Source organism: Anomalospiza imberbis, chromosome 18 (genome assembly GCF_031753505.1).
Source record: "Anomalospiza imberbis isolate Cuckoo-Finch-1a 21T00152 chromosome 18, ASM3175350v1, whole genome shotgun sequence".
NCBI classification, from domain to species: domain Eukaryota; kingdom Metazoa; phylum Chordata; class Aves; order Passeriformes; family Viduidae; genus Anomalospiza; species Anomalospiza imberbis.
This window is the reverse complement of record NC_089698.1, coordinates 12,691,785-12,710,745: the sequence shown is the minus strand read 5'-3', so window position 1 is coordinate 12,710,745 and position 18,961 is coordinate 12,691,785. Positions and strand designations below refer to the sequence as shown.

At 50.4% G+C, this 18,961-nt stretch overlaps 2 protein-coding genes across 12 annotated transcripts in view; one reads left to right on the top strand and one right to left on the bottom strand.

The window, feature by feature from the left end:
* The window catches only part of MTMR3 (myotubularin related protein 3), a 74,537-nt gene extending 73,593 nt beyond the window's left edge, over positions 1–944 (bottom strand). For 7 of the 8 annotated variants that reach the window (XM_068209186.1, XM_068209189.1, XM_068209190.1 and 4 more), the window contains exon 1: positions 731–944. The gene's annotated coding sequence lies outside the window, so the exon portion shown is untranslated. Of the gene's footprint in view, positions 1–84; positions 129–730 lie in introns of all 8 variants that reach the window. The other variant, XM_068209187.1, reaches the window with a different exon arrangement.
* A 330-nt stretch (positions 945–1,274) lies between these two features.
* Positions 1,275–18,961, top strand: part of ASCC2 (activating signal cointegrator 1 complex subunit 2) — a 34,281-nt gene continuing 16,594 nt past the window's right edge. Inside the window, exons 1-6 of one of the 4 annotated variants that reach the window (XM_068209172.1) lie at positions 11,256–11,280; positions 12,806–12,862; positions 13,537–13,632; positions 15,153–15,311; positions 15,650–15,820; positions 17,741–17,870. In XM_068209172.1, coding sequence (XP_068065273.1) covers positions 13,552–13,632; positions 15,153–15,311; positions 15,650–15,820; positions 17,741–17,870 — 541 coding nt within the window. In that variant the 5' untranslated portion in view covers positions 11,256–11,280; positions 12,806–12,862; positions 13,537–13,551. Of the gene's footprint in view, positions 1,710–11,182; positions 11,281–12,805; positions 12,863–13,531; positions 13,633–15,152; positions 15,312–15,649; positions 15,821–17,740; positions 17,871–18,961 lie in introns of those variants that run through there. The other 3 variants (XM_068209173.1, XM_068209170.1, XM_068209171.1) reach the window with 3 other exon arrangements.

Genomic DNA, 18,961 nt, shown 5'->3' with positions numbered 1-18,961 from the left:
AAAAAACATTCTCTGAAAGAGCAAGAGCAGGAACAACTTCAATGCACAAACTTAAACTCCATGTTTGGGGTGCAAAGCACTTACCAGGGAAGGGCAACAGCTGCTCATATCCCAGCAAAAGAACAGGACTGTTAAAAAGGAACACGGGGAAGAGGCGTAATTAAAGCCCCAAGACCATATAAACAAAAAGCCTTAACAAGTCCCACTCATAAAAGGAACGGGAATTTCGGCCGCACGCACAAGGGCAGCTGAACACTGCTGACACCACAGCCCCAGCGGCCGGAGCAGCCGAGCAGGGGCCGGCGGCTGCCAGCGGCATGGGACCATCCCCGGCCGGGCTCGGCGGGGACCGGCCACCCCAACGGGCAGGGCAGGGGGGCGGCAGCGTCGGGCGAGGCCCACAGGCCACGGGCAGTGGAAGCCCCTCTGCCCCTGGGAGCCCACCCTGCCCCGGCCGCACGAACCCGGCAGCGCAGGGCCCGGCCCCGGCCCCGGCCCGCCCGGCATCGCCGCCCGCCCGGGGACGAGAGGCCGCCGGCTCCTCCTCCTGCCGCCCGCGCCGAGCGGAGCGGGGCCGAGGGCGCCGTGCCGGTCCCGCCGCCGCCCCTCACCCGCAGCCGAGGGGGCGTGTGCGGCCCTCAGTGACAGCGCGGCCGCGCTCCGCCAGGCCCCGGCGCGGCGAGCCGGCCCTCCCCGCTGCAGGACAAGGGGCACCCCGGCGGGTCCTTACCGCTGGGCAGGGCATGGCGCGGAGCCCCCGCCCGTGCCGGGGCGCGGCGTCCTGCCGGGGCCGGGGTCGCTGCGGGCTCGGGGCCGCCGTCGCCGCCTCACGGACACAACAACATGGCGGCCGCGCGGCCTCCTCCCCCCTCCCCCCGCGGGGCGGGGCCGGGCGCGCGCCGCTCCCGCCCTCCGCCCTCAGGGGAGGGGAGGGGAGGGGAGGGGAGGGGAGGGGAGGGGAGGGAGGGGAGCGGCCCGCGCTGAGGGGACCGTGGGGTCACGGAATCGGGGCATCGCGGCGTCATCAAGGCTGGAAGGGCATCTCCTGGTTTAAGAGCATCTACTGGTTTAAGAGCATCCACTGGTTTAAGATCGTCTCTTCCAACCCTCAGCCCAGCACCGCCACCGTAACCCCCAAACCACCCCACCACTTCACCCAGGGACAGGTGCAGACGCCTCTAGAAGGCCCCGAGAGAGGGTGACTCTGACTCCACCACCTCCCGGGGTAGCCCCTTCCGAGGTCTGACCGCCGGGACGGTGAAAAGTTTTTTTCTGCTCCGTAACGTCGCGGCCGCGCTCGCCTCAGCGCTCGCCGTGCCCTCAGGAGGCGGCTGCCATCCCTCGGCCCCTCAGAGGATGGAAGGCAGGGCCGACAGGGATGAGCAAGGGGCTGAGCATCTCCCTGGGCAGGAGACGCTGCCGGAGCCAGGCCTGGCTAGTCTGGAGAAGGGAAAACTCAGAGGAGGTCTCGTCAATCCGTGCACATATGTCCAAGGAGTGTCAGAGGACAGTACCAGACTCTTTTCAGTGGTGCTCAGAGACAGAACAAGGAGCAATGGTCATAAACTAAAACACAAGAAATTCTACCTCAACATGAGGAAGAGCTATTCATTGAGCAGAACACTGGACCAGCTGCCCAGGGAGGGCATGGAGACTCCCTCTCTGGAATAATCCAAACCCTGGATGTATTCCTGAGTCACCTGCTCAAGGTAACCATCTCCAGGGGGTTGGACTGGGTGATCTCCAGAGGTGCCTCCCAGTCCCAGCTATTCTGTGGTTCTGTGATTCTGTGAAGCCAACTTGCCCATTTTCCCTCTTTGAGGTCCGTAAGCTTGGCACTGGCTGAGCGAGGCTGTGAACAGGCAGGGTCTCAGCAGAGGTTCGGCAGCCACCTCGGCCAACCTGTGAGTCAGGTAACAATGGAAGCATGTGCTGAGGGGGGCTGGGTATGTGTTCCCACACCTCACAGCATCCCCTGCCATCCATCCTCCTCAGGATCCTCAAAAACCCCTGGAGAAACACCCTGTTCCACTATAACCTGAGATTGGCTCAGTTGGTCAGGGCATTGCCACTAACAGAAAGGATGTGGGTTCAATCCTTGCAAGGGCCATTCATTTGAGGTTTGGACTTGATGATGCTCATGGGTCCCTTTGAACTCAGAATATTCTGCGATCTACAGAAGCCGTTCTGGTGCGCAAGGTCTTCTGGCCGACGTTTCCTGCGTTGCTTTGGTGACATTCAGCTCATCTGTAGGAACATGTGTGGCCACGCGCTGTCCAAGCCACCCTGAGCAGCCCGCGGCTCCTGAAGCATGAGGTAATGGGGAGCTGGGAGCCAGCATGAGGCAGGACTGCCAAAACCACATGGAAACTGAGAGACAAGTGATAAAGCAAAAGGCCTGTGAGCATTAAGCTACAGAAAACACAGGAAAGCTGGAGAGCGGCAGCAGTGTTGGAGGTGGCAGGAATGTTGCTGGTTCCAAAATGAAGATCTAGCTAAGCCTTGTGCAATGGAGTTCCTTTCCAGCAGCAAGATTTATACCTGGGTTTTGTTGCAACCGTGATGGATCGTTAATGTTTTATTTTTATACATATCTTTAATTTACAATACCATATGTAGGTCAGGTTGTACTTTTGCGGGAGATTTCCACCTGCTCCTCATGTTCGCCTTGATCTGAAATGAAATGCTTGCAAGTAGCTATAAAATGCACTCCTAAATTATCCACGGGACTCTCCCTCTGAGTCCAAGGCTAGTCATTGGAACAGATGGACTTCAGTCTGTCATTAGGTCATGTCTAAGCTGGAAGGAGCATAAGTGTTCAGAGGGAACAATGCAAAATACAGAAGCCTGTGTCTTCACACTCAGATATGAGCCATGCAGTGAGGTGTGTTCTGGTTTGGCTCCCTTGGTCAGGGACAGCAAACATTTGAAAGGAAGTTAATCAGCCCCTCTGAAGGGATTTTTTCCAACAACAAGCCATCATCCGAATGCAAATGTGATCTGAATGCCAATATGTACTTTCAGAGGAACTTTGGAAGAAACACAGGTAACTGAAGGGAAAAAACAGGATTCCTGGCCTGTTTACACCCAAAAGGAATGAAAATATGTAGAGCCAGTAGAGCTGTAGCTGAAAATGATGTGTGTTGACAGCATCAGCAAGCAAAATATGAATTTTGGGAAGTCCCTGTTAAATGTTTCCTTTTGCAGTGTGCCTGGAGGGAGATCAAATGTGACCTACTTTGGGAAGCTGGATCCTGGAGACCTGGGGCTCCTGTACAGCAGAACCTGCTGGGTGCTCCTTCTGGTCCTTAAAGAGGGGGAAATCCTGCAGTGCCATCCCTGTGACAGCAAAAGCTGGCACTTCCAGCTGCTTGTTATATTTGTACATTTTATCTTTACCAGTGTGGTCACACACAGTGCACGGAGACAGTCTATGTGTTGTGTCCCAAACCTCTTTTTATCTTGTGTTCCAGTCTATTTTTTAATACATTGCCCAGTGTTAAATGACTTTTGCTTCTATTTTCCATGATGATCAGGGCAAAGGATGAGAATTATTTTATGGAAATGGAAATTACTGGACCCAAAGAGAGAGCAAGGCCTGTGAGAACCTGACACACAGCTCAGGGAACGAGGTGTTCCCAAAGCCAGAGTCCTGAAGGGCCTGGAGTGTATCCTCACTCATCCAGTACAGGGGATTTAATCTGGGAGGTGGAGGGGGGTAATGAATTATGGAGGACCTCCTGAAGCACCGTCTGGTTTTAAGCTGGAGGAAGTAAAGCAATCCAGCCATTTAGACACCTGTTTGTGTGACCACAAGAGCATTAGCAGCTTAAAATACAAAATAAAAAGGAAAAAGTTGGGGACAGGCAAGTAAGTTTAAAAATGTAAAATAAAAATGTGATGTGTCTTTACACATACATAAAGATTGATTGCTTTTAACTAACATTAACTAAGGTTATACCCTTGATAATTGTTTCCTAGACACAGATATATAATAGATGTATTCATTTATTCAGTAAATTAATAGAAAGCAGGTCCATTAAAAAGGATAGCTAGGTGGAAAAGGTAGGGAAGTCACCTCAAACATGCACCAGCTGTGGCTGCACCAAGGGAATTTGTGGGATTACAAAGGGAAGAGTGGGCAGAAAGTGCCTGGATTCCCATGTTCCCCCCAGGAAGCCTCACCTCCCTGGATCCCAGGACCACAGCCTGGCCCGTGTGTACTTTTGCTCTTGCACAATATTTTTCAGACAGGCCTTGGAACAAAAGGTAGGAGGGAGCTGGTGGCATTTGCTGATGGCACAAAGCTGGGAGGCACTGGCTGTGCAGCAGGAATGGCTGTATTGCCGGAAGAGCTGGATAACATGGAGTGCTGGCACACTGGAAATGGGATGAAATTTAATAGTGGAAAGTACAAGGTCATGCCCTTGGGAATTGCTAACAAGAATCTCTGCCACAAGCTGGGAGCTCATCAGTTGGAAATGACAGAAGAAGGGAAAAATCTGGGTGTATTTGTTGATCTCGAGATGACGACAAACTCCCAGTCTGAAGTAGATCTGACAAAACACACACGCACATGGAGGTATTTCCAGAAGGGGAATGTTAATGCCATTATAGAAGCCTCTACTGCAACCTTCTCTGGAATTATGCATGTAGCTCTGGTCACTTTTAATCAGGGGACACAAACTTAAAATGTGACTGGAAAGTAATTATAGCCTAATCCTGAATTTTTCTTATACAAGGATCTTGAGATAGAAGAAAACCTGAATGCTGAGAAAAGATACAGTTGTTCTTTGTGAAACTTAGGGAGTAAACACAGCAGTAAACACATCTCCCTTAAGAGCAAGGGTGATGTTCCTGTACAAGAAAACAAGTATCCGATGGCCATGAGAAGTCTGGGCTGAAACATGAGAACACCAGAGCTTCCAGCAGCTCAGATCCCGAGGCTCTGGGTCATCCTTCCCAGAGCTGCTGTCCCCTGATGCCGTTGCCACCAACAGCTGACCCTAAAAGCCCAGTGAGTTCTTTCCAAACTCTTTTTACCATTTGAGGCACAGCCATGGAGTTACCACCTGGCTTCTTATGGAAAAAAAAAAAAGAGGTGCCTGCTGTGGGAAGATACTCCTTGGGCTGCAGTTGCAGGCCAAATGTCACTTGAGTGATTGGCTGTGTTAAAATCTGCGCATAGTGGTGGTGAGGTGAGAGCATCCTGTCCTGGGTCACCTCACCCTGCTCCCTCAGATCACCTTTCCAGAGGCTGCTCTCATGCCCATCCTGTACAGGAGCTGCAATCCTGGAGCCATCCCCATCTGGAACAGGGAGAAACAGCAAAACCAAAGGTGTGCCAGGTCCTTTCCTGCTCCTGGTACCACCCAGAGCCCTTTAATACACTTCCCTCCTGTGGCCCCAACAGCCGCCTCAGCGTTTACAGGCTGTTTCTGTTATGATGAAAAACTGATGGCAGGGTTAGATATGTCTTAAAAAAACAGCACACTAAGTCCTGGTTCAGTAAGAACAGTCAGACCATGGAACACAGGGCAGTTTGCTTTCTCAGGGCTCCAAACTGGCTCCCTTGGTCAGTTTTTTACCCAAAACCAGCTCTTCTCATCCCATCTCTCCTATTTTGTTTTCATCTTTTATCCTATTTCAATGTTTCACTCATTTTGCTCTCCTGGGTTTTTGATGAATGCCTGAAAAGAATGCTGACCCTGACCACAGTATTTACACTGTGTTCCTCCATGTGTAGGTGTTTCCATTCTTCCTGCTCCCACCCAAGAAGTGCTATTTCATTGTTCATTCAATTCAAGTGGCAGCAGGTGACACTGGGGTCAGCACAGTGTGAGGGCCACCCCTGATTCAAATGTGCCAGGAGAGAGGCACTGCCAGTCATCCTGATGGGACCCCAAAACAGATGCTCTGACTCATTCCCTTGCAAAGTAGATGAATAATTTGAAAATAATGAGATTTTTATTACATACATATCATTTTGGTCAGAACATTTTGCAAGAGCCTCATTTTAGGATTTTTTTTTGTCTTGTAATAACCTCATTTTACAGCAAGATGTGCCATTAGCGACGCTTCGCTGCAGGGAAGCAGCATGCCTTGGCTGCCCATCAAGATGATTATCACAGGACTACTCAAATAGGAGCACTTGGGGGACTCAGAACTTCAAATTCAGTGGAACAGAGACAACGTTCTTGAGCGAACACTGGAAATGGCTTTGGGGACTGTGTTTCCAGGTAGGAGCACAGCTGGCTGAGCCTGGCTCTGCAAGGATGCCACCTGGAAGTCAAAACTGAAGCCATCAGTACTGAGGATGTGCCACGAGTTCAGTGTGGGCAGAATGTGCAGAAATCTTAGTTTATGGATGCTTATATTATTTTCTTTACTAGACTAAAAATCCATATGAGATATGAGATTATTAGATTAATATGGCTTCGTGTTAAAATCATCATTTTCTCCTATGGATCCAGGCTGGGAGAGTTGGGTCTTTTCAGCTGGGAGAGGAGAAGGCTCCAGGGAGAGCTCAGAGCCCCTTGCAGGGCCTCAAGGGGCTCCAGGAGAGCTGGAGAGGGACTGGGGACAAGGGATGGAGGGACAGGACACAGGGAATGGCTTCCCAGTGCCAGAGAGCGGGGATGGATGGGATGTTGGGAAGGAATTGTTCCCTGGCAGGGTGGGCAGGCCCTGGCACAGGGTGCCCAGAGCAGCTGTGGCTGCCCCTGGATTCCTGGCAGTGCCCAAGGCCAGGCTGGACAGGGCTGGGAGCAGCCTGGGATGGTGGAAGGTGTCCTTGCACATAGCAGGGAGTGGGACTGGAGCAAACTTTAAGATCCCTTCCCACTCAAACCATCCCATGACATTGTTTGCTTTGTGAGCTAAAAACTAAAAGGTTGAAAGCATTTTCTGCTGAACCTGTCTTTTCTCTGGAAAAGCAAACTGGCACAACTCTAACCTGTGTCATATGCTGTGTTGCTACAACAAAGCTGCCTGAAAAAAATGCTTTTCATAATAAACCATATCTATTTTCCTTAATAAGCACTTAATCACCTTCCTCCTGAGGCTGGATAATTAGAGAAAGAGCAGGCAAAGAGAGGGCAAGAAGCTGTTGAATCGGAGGAGCTGCTTGAAGTACCATTAGAAGATGATATTTCAGCTGAATATCTTCAGTGGTAATTCCTTCCTGTAGACACAGCCTGGTAACTTGCTCAGGGCTGTGCCTGCTGGGAATTCCCACCCACAGGAACATGCTCCATTAAAACCCCAAAATTGTGCAGCTCTTTGTTCCTCTGGCCAGGTGGACACTGTAGCTGCAGCCTCCTGGAACTGGCGTTCCTGCCCCTGCACCGCTGCAGTGCCACCAGGGGGTCAATTAAGAAGTATCTTGGGTCACCTCTGGTGACTTTCATTAGTGACTGAAATAAAAATTATCCTACAATAAGACTTTAGGCTAAGAATAAACTTAGAGGAGATTAATTGGAGACTGATGGAAAATTGAAGACATAGTTAATAAATTACTGTGGGATCCATCAGGTCGACAGTTTAACACTGACACCTTTGGCTCTGGGGCTGTCAAGGACGTGCTGTGGAAGGTGTCATTGTCATTGAGGGGCTCCAGCATGTCCAGGGAAGGGAACAGAGCTGGGAAGGGGCTGGAGCCCCAGGAGAGGCTGAGGGAGCTGGAAAGGGGCTCAGCCTGGAGAAAAGGAGCCTCAGGGGGGACCTTGTGGCTCTGCACAACTCCTGACAGGAGGGGACAGCCGAGGGGGTCGGGCTGTGCTCCCAGGGAACAGGGACAGGAGGAGAGGGAACGGCCTCAGGCTGGGCCAGGGCAGGTTCAGGTTGGATATTGAGAAAATTTCTTCATCAAAGGGTTGTAAAGCCCTGGACCAGGCTGCCCAGGGCAGTGGTGAGGCTCCCATCTCTGGAAGTGTTCAGAAAATGCATGGGTGTGCACTTAGTGGCTGGTCTAGTTGCCAAGGTGATAATTGGTCAGACTTGAAGGGCTTTTCCAATCTACATGATTCTGTGATTCTGTGATTCCAAGGTCTGTAACTTCCATTAGTCCTTGATAAGTTAATGCATATATCATTAGGATAAAATGAAAAAAAGGAAAAAGTAGAGCTGGATTGAAATATTGCAAAGCCCAGGGTTATCCTGATTCATGCCTATTACTGTAATTGCATTTCAGCTGCTTTGAACATTTAATGGCCAATTTCTACAACTTTGCAATTTAGTACTGCAGGTCTCTTTTTTTTTTTTTTTTTTTTTTTGATTACACTGACATTTTCCTCAGCCGTTTTATTACTCTTTCATTTTATTCTATTTTTAAAGTATGTTTAAGAGTCCTGGTCCTTCAGGGTTCCCTGGCCCCTCTGACCTGTGTGTGAGCAGCATTAAAACCTCTTTGGTGTTCCTTGGAGAAGCAGGGGGGGCAACAGGGGCCTCACCTGGTTTGGGTGTGGGCTGAGACTCCTGTGTGAGCAGGAGAACAGCTCCCTTTGGGGCTGCACAACAGCAAAGCAGATCCTCTCCCCAGCCCCAGGCTGTCATTTGGGACTTTGAGGAGGGATTTGAGCAAAGCCAGAAGCCATGGAAGCCTTGGTGCTGTTCGGGAAGGTGGACTGCAGTGTCCATGACAGCCCAGCAAGGAAAACACACTGACCTCCAGCAGCACATCCCTGGGGTTACTCCAGTCTTTCCATTCTCCTCCTGGTGCTTTTTGTGCAGCTCAAAATTAAAAAGCTGCTTTTGTGTCTTGTCACCCTCTGAGCAGGGAGTGGCCTCCCCACAAAGCCGGTGTCAGGAGGGGATCCCTGGGTAGCTGTCACAGCACCGGGACAGCGCTGCCAGAACAGGGCACTCGTCCCAGGCCTTGACTTGTGACATCTGATCATCCTCACCCTTACATTCAGTGCTGAACAACTTCCTCCTGGCCATGGATCACACCGGGGAAGGAGCCTTTCAATAAAAGCTCATTTTCCAAAGCTTGTTTCGTGGAGAAATTCTCCTCTTCCACATCTGATCTGAAGTTGGCTTGCCCTATACCTTCAGATGGCTCTGGACTGAACCTTCAAAAATGGATTTTCATCAGAACCAGCAGCCAGCTGACTTTAATGCCTTGCCTTATCTGTGCAAGACAGGTCGGCAGTTTCCCTGCACACTGAGATCAGAAAACTGTGATTTCCATTAAGATTTCAGACTTAACTTTTACCATCATGAAGTCTTGAAGGTCTCTGGCACGTTGTCACAGGTGAACAGATGCGGGGTTTGTTTGCCAGATAAATCTGCATGAATAGTGTGTCTTCATATAATGATTTAACTGGGTTATACAAGTGGAGTTAATATCCCCAGATTTGGGCAGAGGCTCCAACAGCTCATGGTGCTTTAGGAAATAAAATAGGGCATACATAGTTGGTAAGGTTACAAAAAACACCCCAAAAAGAGGAATAGTGACTCAAAAGCAGCTTGATGACACATTCAAAGCCCACTGAGTCACCTGGCATCTCACCAGCACTGCTCTGAGGAGGGTTGGCACAGGAGGGGACATAAACAGATGCCTTTGCAAGGGAATCATATTTCAGTTGCCAAGTGTTCTCCTCCAGGAAAAAGAATTGGAGCAAACCTTGGACCGACATCATCACTGGGGTTTGGTTCTGGTAGGCTGTTCTGCACAGCATGTTGGTGCTGGGGCTCCAGTCCCAAGCTCTGACAGGTGCAGTGATGTTTGAGAAATAGAAACAATGAATATTTCATTTAAAATTACTAGTTCAACAGAATGGGGGAGATGGCAGGTTCCAGACAGCCCGTCGTGACATTTGCAGTGTGAATCCCTAACAGCCAGCTCTGTGTGACGGGAACAGAGCCCGGCTGTGCTGCTGGCCCGGGGGGAGCCCTGGGGTGTGCGGCCCTCTGCTCACTCCCCCCGCGGGCTCACGGGCTCCCCGGTGCCAGCACACCCGGCCAGCGGGAGCGAGAACGCCGGCTGTCCGGAGCGTGCGGGCATGGAGGGCACTGCGAGCGGGACTCGGTCCAGTCCCTAATGAGCCACACGACACAGCGCATGGCGTGGTTTCTATTTTAGGCCACTTTGCCATCTAAAGCCGGACTCTGGGCTAAGTTTAGGAGGAGTTCCCTGTGGTCAAGGAGGAGAACTGAGACCCTTCGGAGCAGATTGCCGTCGGCTGGATGTGTCCGTGCCACCCGGCAGGCTGGGAAGCGCCCGGTTGCCGGAGCAAAGGGCTTTCAGCGGTGTAAATGTGACGTAATCTGTTCTCACTATCGGTGCTCGTATGAATTGACATATCTCACTATCTCACTATTATATCTCACTATCGGTGCTCGTATGAATTGACATATCTCACTATCTCACTATTATATCTCACTATCGGTACTCGTATGAATTGACATATCTCACTATCATATCTCACTATCGGTGCTCATATGAATTGACATATCTCACTATCATATCTCACTATCGGTGCTCGTATGAATTGACATATCTCACTATCATATCTCACTATCGGTGCTCGTATGAATTGACAGGAACTGCCCTTTTCGTGCGCTGTCCCACTGTAATGCAGACACGTCCCCGGGGAGCAAGGAGAAGTCCCAGCCGAGGGAAGCAGTGTGGAAGCTGTGAGGGTCGCCGGCTGTGATAGGTCCCTGTCCCCGCAGAACCGCTTCCCTGCGCAGCCTGTGACACTGGATGGGGCAGCGCAGTTAAGTTAAAAAGGTCTCCTTCAAAAAGGTGATTTATTGAACCAGCTGGTTTTCCTTCAAAGGAAGAACAGCTGCAGGCTCCTTCCCCTCCCAAGCCAACCCACGGACCGTAACTGCCCCAGCCCCGCGGCTGCGGCCGATCCGGAGGGCGGGCGGGGGTTTGGGGCTAAACCCGCCCGTTTGGTCCCTGCACCACGGCCCGAGCCCGGCTCCCGCCCTCCGACCCACAGCCGGAGCGGGAGCCGGGCCGGTCCCGGTGCCGCCCCTCCGACCCACAGCCGGACCGGTGCCGGACCCGGTCCCGGTGCCGCCCCTCCGACCCACAGCCGGAGCGGGAGCCGGGCCGGCCCCGGTGCCGCCCCTCCGACCCACAGCCGGAGCGGGAGCCGGGCCGGTCCCGGTGCCGCCCCTCCGACCCACAGCCGGAGCGGGAGCCGAGCCGGTCCCGGTGCCGGGGCGGAGCCGCCGCGGGCCCCGCCCAGCCCGGTAGTTCCGCTCGGGGCCGGAAGCAGCGCCTGGCCGCGGAAGCGTCGCGGGGCTGGTGGGACGCGAGTGCCGGTACCGGGGCTCGGGCAGCTGTGGCGGGGTTGGACGAGAGCGCCTGGGCAGGGCCCGGTGCGACAGGGACGGGGACCGGGCAGGGGACGTGGCCGCGGGGGCGGCTGGGCCCGGGTTAACCGGCGGTGTTGGGTTAACTGGGTCTGGCCATGGGGTAGGGCCGAGGTGACAGAGCTGGGGGTGCTCACCTGGAGAGGAGAAGGCTCCAGGGAGAGCTCAGAGCCACTTCCAGGGCCTGAAGGGGCTCCAGGAGAGCTGGAGAGGGACTGGGGACAAGGGATGGAGGGACAGGACACAGGGAATGGCTTCCCAGTGCCAGAGGGCAGGGATGGATGGGATGTTGGGAAGGAATTGTTCCCTGGCAGGGTGGGCAGGCCCTGGCACAGGGTGCCCAGAGCAGCTGTGGCTGCCCCTGGATCCCTGGCAGTGCCCAAGGCCAGGCTGGACACTGGGGCTGGGAGCAGCCTGAGACAGTCCCTGCCCATGGCGAGGGTTGGAATGGGATGAACTTTAAGGTCCCTTCCAACAGGAACCGTTCCATGAATCCATGCTGCAGCATTCCCTGTGCCAGCTGTGCTGTGGTGGCTGCCTCATCCTCAGCAGTGTCACCTCACCCTGGACATCTCCGTGGATGTGCACATCAGTGGGAATTGCAGTGCAGGGATTGTTTCTGGTGCTGGGAAAATAAGTTTCCCTGGTTCATCGTGTTCTTTGTCTGGCTCTTCCACTGTATCTGAAATCACAGGGCATGACAGATTAATCGTGGGCTTGTGGTTTAGACCAAAGTTCTTTGTGGGGGGGAAAAGCTTCTGAGAATAATCAGGAATAATTCTCTGTTGAGGTTATCCCATACTGAGGTTTATTCTCTTCTCTAGATGAACAAGCTTTTGGGCAGGGCTTCTGTCTCTTCCAGAATGTTTTTGACTTGGACTGGAGATTTTGGTGTCTTCCAGGCTTGAAATGAGACACTTGGCATGTTTTTCTGTGTTACAAACACACATTTCTATGTGCAGCTTTCAGAATGACTCTAAAAATTTTAAGTGCCAAATTAAATATATGACAAAACTGAACTGAAAGCCAGCTTGGCTTATTCTGCTAAAAAAGTTTTGGTGTTTTCTTTTTTCTTTTTTTTTCCCCAAAGAAATTGTTCATCACAAAGTAATAGTTGCTTCTGTCAACATTCTAATTTTTAAGCTCCTCTGGAAAGACAGAATTATTTTTAGTTTTCGAAGCTGTGGGTATTGCTGTTGCTCTGCTGTATTATTTTCATTGAGCTCTAAAATGTTAGATTACAGAATTTTTGCCCAAACCCATAGGTGACAGATTTATGGAATGAAAAATGTTATTTTTTCACTTGCTGTCTAAGCCATGACCCCGCTCCTGAGTCAGAGTTGTTCAGCTTTAGAGACACTGCTCTTGTTTTAATTGTTATTCATCCCAGGCGATGTGACTGCAAGTAAACATGCATCTGAGGAGATGGGTGACCTTCTTAATAAGAACATAACTTTTTAGTACCACTTTGCTGAACTCATAACCCCCTAAAGAACTCAAAAGCTCTGTTAACCTGCAACTTTCATTTTTTGTAAGTCTGAACTCTTTTAACAGTGCCCTTAACATTCTTTCTATTGAGTTACTCTAGTATTTGACTTATAGTTAATTTCAGAAAGTTATTTGAAATGTTTATGAGCCAACAAATGCTGTTGAAGATGAAGCTCTGGGAATTGGCAGGAGTGGGAAAAGCTTTTGTAGGCTCAGCCTGTGTCCCTTTTCTGGCTGAGAGCTGTGAGATTCTACACAAAGGCACCAAAAATACTCTTTTAAAGCACAGGCAAGGCTGTGTTTGGGCTGTCCCTGCAGTTTGTGCTGTCATGAGAGACACTGCAAGTGTTGGAAGAGGTTGCAAAGGCCGGAGTTCAGCACAGCTCTTCAGCAACCCTCTTTAAATATCTAATTTCCATATTAAACAGTGCCCCCAAATGTGTTTTGTTGTCCTGGAAGATATCTGTGGCCTTTCAGTAAGGAACAGGGATGAAAAGGTTTAGCACCGCATTCCAGATTTCCTCTGATACGTGTCCGGGTTCCCCCAGAATTTGGCCTTTTGGTGGGGTATAAACTGCTGGGTATAAATTGCTGGACATACATGTATTCCCAGCCAGCGTGTGTGTGTTACAGCAGGGCTGCAGCCTCTTTTGTTCTGCTGTTGCCTGACTGACCTTGTAAAGTGCATCCTGTGCTGCTTTTGTTTGCTGAGGACAGGAACAAGCCACCGGGATGCCAGCGTTGCCTCTGGACGAGCTCCAGCTGACAGAAAGGGATCCCAAGACAGGGAAGCTGAGAACTCTACCAGCACTGGTGAGCTCTGGTTTTCCTGAAAGCCAAACAGACCTTCAGTAAATAATTGTCTTATATTGAGGCTTGGTCTGGGGTATGTGACAGGAATGGCTGGAGCTGGGCCAGGGCAGGTCAGGCTGGAGATCAGGAAAGGTTCTTCCCCCAGAGGGTGCTGGCACTGCCCAGGCTCCCCAAGGAATGGGCACGGCCCCGAGGCTGCCAGAGCTCCAGGAGCCTTTGGACAGCGCTGCCAGGGATGCCCAGGGTGGGGTTGTTGGGGGTCTGGGCAGGGCCAGGAGCTGGGCTGGATGATCCTGTGGGTCCCTTCCAACCCAGGAGATTTTGTGATTCTGTAATATTTGTTCAGCCTGCTTGTTAAAGAATTTTTTTAATGTGTTCAGATAGTTGAGATTTCATTTACCCACCATTAAAAAAAAACAAAAAAAACAAAAAACAAAACACAAAACACAAGAACCAAACTTACATCTGGAGTAAACTATGTTTTCCCAGCACAACTCCCTCTCTTGAGTCTGTAACCTCTACTGCAATGGAGGGATGCTCAGGGAGTTTTTGCAAGCTCTGCCTCAGGTTTAGCTCCAAGCTGTGGCACTGGGATCCATCCCTTGTGCCTTCAGCTTGATGAAACCAGAGAATTCAACCCACAGAAACCCTTTTCTCCCAGAAATAAGGCCTGGAGAGTGCCTTTTGGGTGTGTTGCAGGAGTGGGACTGTCAGTGCTGCTCACTCCTGAGGAGCTTTGCCCTGAGCACACGTGTGGGATGAGGCAGAGCCCAGACCTGCTGCTCATTGAATTCTCCTTTTAGGGTGGGTGTATCTGGGCAAAGCCTGTTCAGTAACCTTTGGGAAAGGTAGCAAAGAGGTTGTGTCTTTGATGGTTGTGTCAGTTTGAGTTCATGGAGTATTGTGCAAGAACCAGTTCAGAGGAAAAAGAGAGAGTTCAAAGGCATGCCAGGAAGCTCCTGCTCTTTGCTTTGATGGTGTGGGAGGATTGCTTTGTCAGGCTTTGGTTAAGAGAAAGCAAGGAGCAATAACTGCCAAATTATCAAGGTCTGAAAATGTTGCTTATAAAGAAGGATACAAACCCACTGCCTTGAAAGGGTAGAAAATGGGAAGTTACCAGGGAATGTTCCTGTCATCAGGACTGTAGTGACAAGACAAGGAGTAATGGGTTCAAACTGAAATTCAAGTTAGATATTGGGAAGGAATTGTTCCCTGTGGAGGTGGAGAGGTCCTGGCACAGGGTGCCCAGAGAAGCTGTGGCTGCCCCTGGATCCCTGGCAGTGCCCAAGGCCAGGCTGGATGGAGCTTGGGGATAGTGGAAGGTGTCCCTGCCCCTGACAGGGGTGGAACTGGATTGGATGAGCTTTAAGGTCCCTTCCCACACAAACCATTCTGTGACTGTATCATGTCAAGTTGTATTAAAAGGTAGCTTTGTGTTTCCTGGAATTCGGTGAGCAGATGGTGACATTCCTGTCACTTGCTCTGGAGTTCTAATATAGTGGTTTTTTGGCTTTTTGCAGCACCCAGAAATTAAAGCAGATCGGTCGTTCGTGCTGTACAAACCCCCTCCTGCCATCAGAGACCCTGCTCTGGTTGAGGAGTTCCTGGAGCGAGCAAAATTCATTGCAGATGACCTGAACTGGCTTCTGGCTTTGCCTCATGACAAATTCTGGTGCCAGGTAATCACTGTTTTTTATCTGAAGATACGATGTAAACATCTAGGTGTTTGTAAAAGCCACGAGCCTTATATCATTTTCATAAAGATTTGTTTATGCTTATTATGTCATGCAGGAAACATTTGATTTCTCTTACTGCACTTTAGAATGCAAAGAAACTATTTCCCTAAGGATTTTCCTTTGGGAATTTTAAAAGTTGGCTTGTATTGATGGACGTGGGAGTCCTTTTCATACGCCTGAGTGTCTTAGATTGCTTTAAATTTAACTGGGATGCTCAGGAGCACAATGTATGAAGGTGTGACATTCCCCCCTTCCCATTTTCCTGCCTTTCCTTGTGCCAGGTGATATTTGATGAGACCCTGCAGAAGTGTTTGGATTCCTACCTGCGCTCTGCCCCTCGCAAGTTCGACTTGCTGTGGGATTGCCACCCGGAGGTGCATGAGCTGCAGAAATGCCTCCATCGCAGTGTCTTCCTCACCTTCCTCAGGATGTCCACCCACAAGGAGTCCAAGGTAAATATTCCTATGCCTTGCAGGTGCTCCAGGCTGTGTGACTTAGGAAAAAAGAGAGAAATGAATCATTTTCCTTCTGGCACAACATTCTTCCCCCTGATGATTTTATCAGTTGGGTTCTCAGTGTGGAGTTGATAACACTCAGAGCTGAAGTATCCAAACTATGCAGCGATTCCTTGGTTGATTGCCTGCATCTCCTTCCTGAGTAATAGCAGGTTATCCATGTGTAGTGGTTGGATATGTCATGGTAAGAGGAGAGAGAGCACGTTGGCCTTTGTGTAGCCACATGGAACAGGCTCTTCAGGCCACCAGTTCCCGAGTGTTCGCTCCCTCAGGGCCACGTGGTGCTACAAAATTCCTGCTAATACTTGTGCCTTCATGAGCTGGCCCCAGGTTTTGGACATACAGTGAAATCTCTCTAAATTAGTTACCTTGGCATCATCAGGCATTCAGCCTGGAGAAGAGGAGGCTCCAGGGAGACCTCACAGCCCTTTCTAGTGCCCAAAGGGGCTCCAGGAGATCTGGAGTGGGATGTGGGACAAGGGCCTCGAGGGACAAGACAAGGAGGAATGGCTTCCACTGCCAGAGGGCAGGGATGGATGGGATATTGGGCAGGAATTGTTCCCTGGCAGGGTGGGCAGGCCCTGGCACAGGGTGCCCAGAGCAGCTGTGGCTGTCCCTGGATCCCTGGCAGTGCCCAAGGCCAGGTTGGACACTGGGGCTTGGAGCAGCCTGGGACAGTGGAAGGTGTCCCTGCCCATGGCACTGGGATGGGCTTTAAGGTCCCTTCCCACCCAAACCATTCTGAGATTCTGTAATTAAAAGACATCCTCGTCATTAATTGTGTGAGTGCAACTCCCCTCTAGAGCTGTGGGATTTTCACCAGGCCTTTGGGCAGGAGGAGCGAGGCACCTTGTGTTTCAGCAGTCACTGGATCTCCTCATTGTTTCATGATGTGTTAGGCTGTGTTGATTCTCTTGCTTATCACAGTGGTGACATTCAGGATGTTTCGAGGGAAAGGCCTGGGAGTGGAGGACTGGGACAGGAGCAGGATGAAGGAATGCTGGAGCCTGCAGCTGGCACCACTTCAGCAGAAGTACCCAACACCTCTGTGGTGTCTTTCATTGCAGGATCTGATTAAACCTCACCACTTGGAGAGGCAGGCGAGCATTTGAAACCATTTTCTAGTTGAGTGATCTGCAGGGAATGAATAGTCCATTGTCATGCAGGAGTCAGCAGGAGTTCTGGAAAGGGAACCTGGCCAGCACTGAGCCCCATCCCTCTGCTTCAGCAGGGAGAATGTGCCCTGCCTTTCACTGGGATTGAAAACATTTGCTGTCACAGGCAAACTGGGCTTCTGAAAATCCAAAATCACATTTCAGCTGCCTGTTTCTCAGTGTCAGACAATGGAATTTTTCTCATCTGGAATTTTGGAGGAAATGCCTTCGGTGTGATGAGTTTTTGGCAGTGTTCAGCAGTCAGCATGAAGAGCTGCAGCTCTGGGCTTTCTCCCTGCCTGTCCCTGATTCTGTGGTCTCTAGTGCTGGGTTCTGCTCTCCCAGGGTACAGGAACCTCAGGCTGCCCCTGTGCCTGGTTACTCAGTCGTCCTCCTGAGCTGAGCTGTTCTGGTGGCAGGCTGGGAACTGGGGACCTGTAGGGAGATTTTTTGTAAAACTTCCAGGTAGATTAATTCACCTGCTGGTGAGGGGATCGGTGGGGTGCCTGGTGTGGCAGGGACAGGAATGTGGGAATAGATGGCTCTACAGAAGCTGTTTCAAGGAGTGTTGTTGCCTTCTATGAAATAAATTCATTAATACACCTTTGAGAGATGTTTTACAGGTGCCATTATGATGCTGGAGTTACTGCAGAGTAAGATATGGATTATCCTTTAAATTCCTTTTCTTTTTCTGTCTTTGTAGGATCATTTCATCACTCCCTCTGTCTTTGGAAAAATTATTTACAACAACTTCCTGTTTGATATCCCCAAGATTCTGGATCTCTGTGTCCTTTTTGGGAAAGGAAATGGCCTCCTGCTCCAGAAGATGATTGGTCAGTAAAAGCCAAGGAACAACTTGCTACATTTAGGCTTTTGCTTATATGACAAGTGATTTACTGGGGTTTACACCAGTGGAGCTATTCTGAAAATTAATTGTTCAGTAGCACCTAAGATCTGTCATTTCTAGATCAGATTGTGCTTTTCTTTTTCCATGTGCACTTTGCTTTTTCCAAGGAAAGCTTCATGTCCTGCTTTGCTGCCCTGAGCTAGGCTCATGTTGTTAGACATAAACTTAGGCTCAGTTGTTTCCTGTGCCAATTGAATGTGTCCTCAGCCCTTGTAAGTGGAATGTGAGGCTCTGTAAAATCCTGGTAGAGATGGGAAAGGGTGAGGAGGGAGAAGGGTTGGGAGATGGGCACAGTCCAGCTGTGAGTGCTGTTGTTCCCAGAGCTGGGAGCCAAGTGAAACATTCAGTGTGAGGTAATCACTGTTCTGGTAAGTGGGAGAACCTGAAACTTCAGTGCAGACGTTGATGTATCCAGAGCTTCCAAACCACAAACACTTCAGAGCCTTGCTCAAGCTGTGCTTATCCCTGGATTTCTGTGTCTGTACACGCGGCCTTAGTGGTGAGTACACAGGGAGGAGCATCCAGCCATGGATGCTGAGGAGTGGAGATGGAGCATGTTGATTTAGCTTCTCTGTTTATCCTGTGCTCCCTTCCCAGTCCTGTGGTCTTTAACATCACCTGAGTGGAAGAATATCTACCCTTGGATTAAGTGAGCTCTTCCTGAATTCTAACCCACTTTGTCTGCAGCTCATGGGATGAAGGTTTTCCATTTCTTTGGTAGTTATTTTTTGTCTCATTTCCAAGTTCACTCACATGAGAAGTGTTAGAGATCATGTGGTGCAGACAGATTTCCAGCCAGAAAATCTTAGATAAACTTTTGCATTTTTAATCTTTTTATCCTTTTTCAGTAGCTTCTGCTCTAAATTCCTCTGTCAAGGCTCAGAGATAGAAGGCTGGCATGGCAAGATAGATACTTCCCTTTCAGATGCAAAGCTTAGATTATCTGGGTCTTAAAATATTCCAAAAGAGACCTAAGTAATGAAACCTCCTTTGAACTGCACTCTGGAGTGCCACACA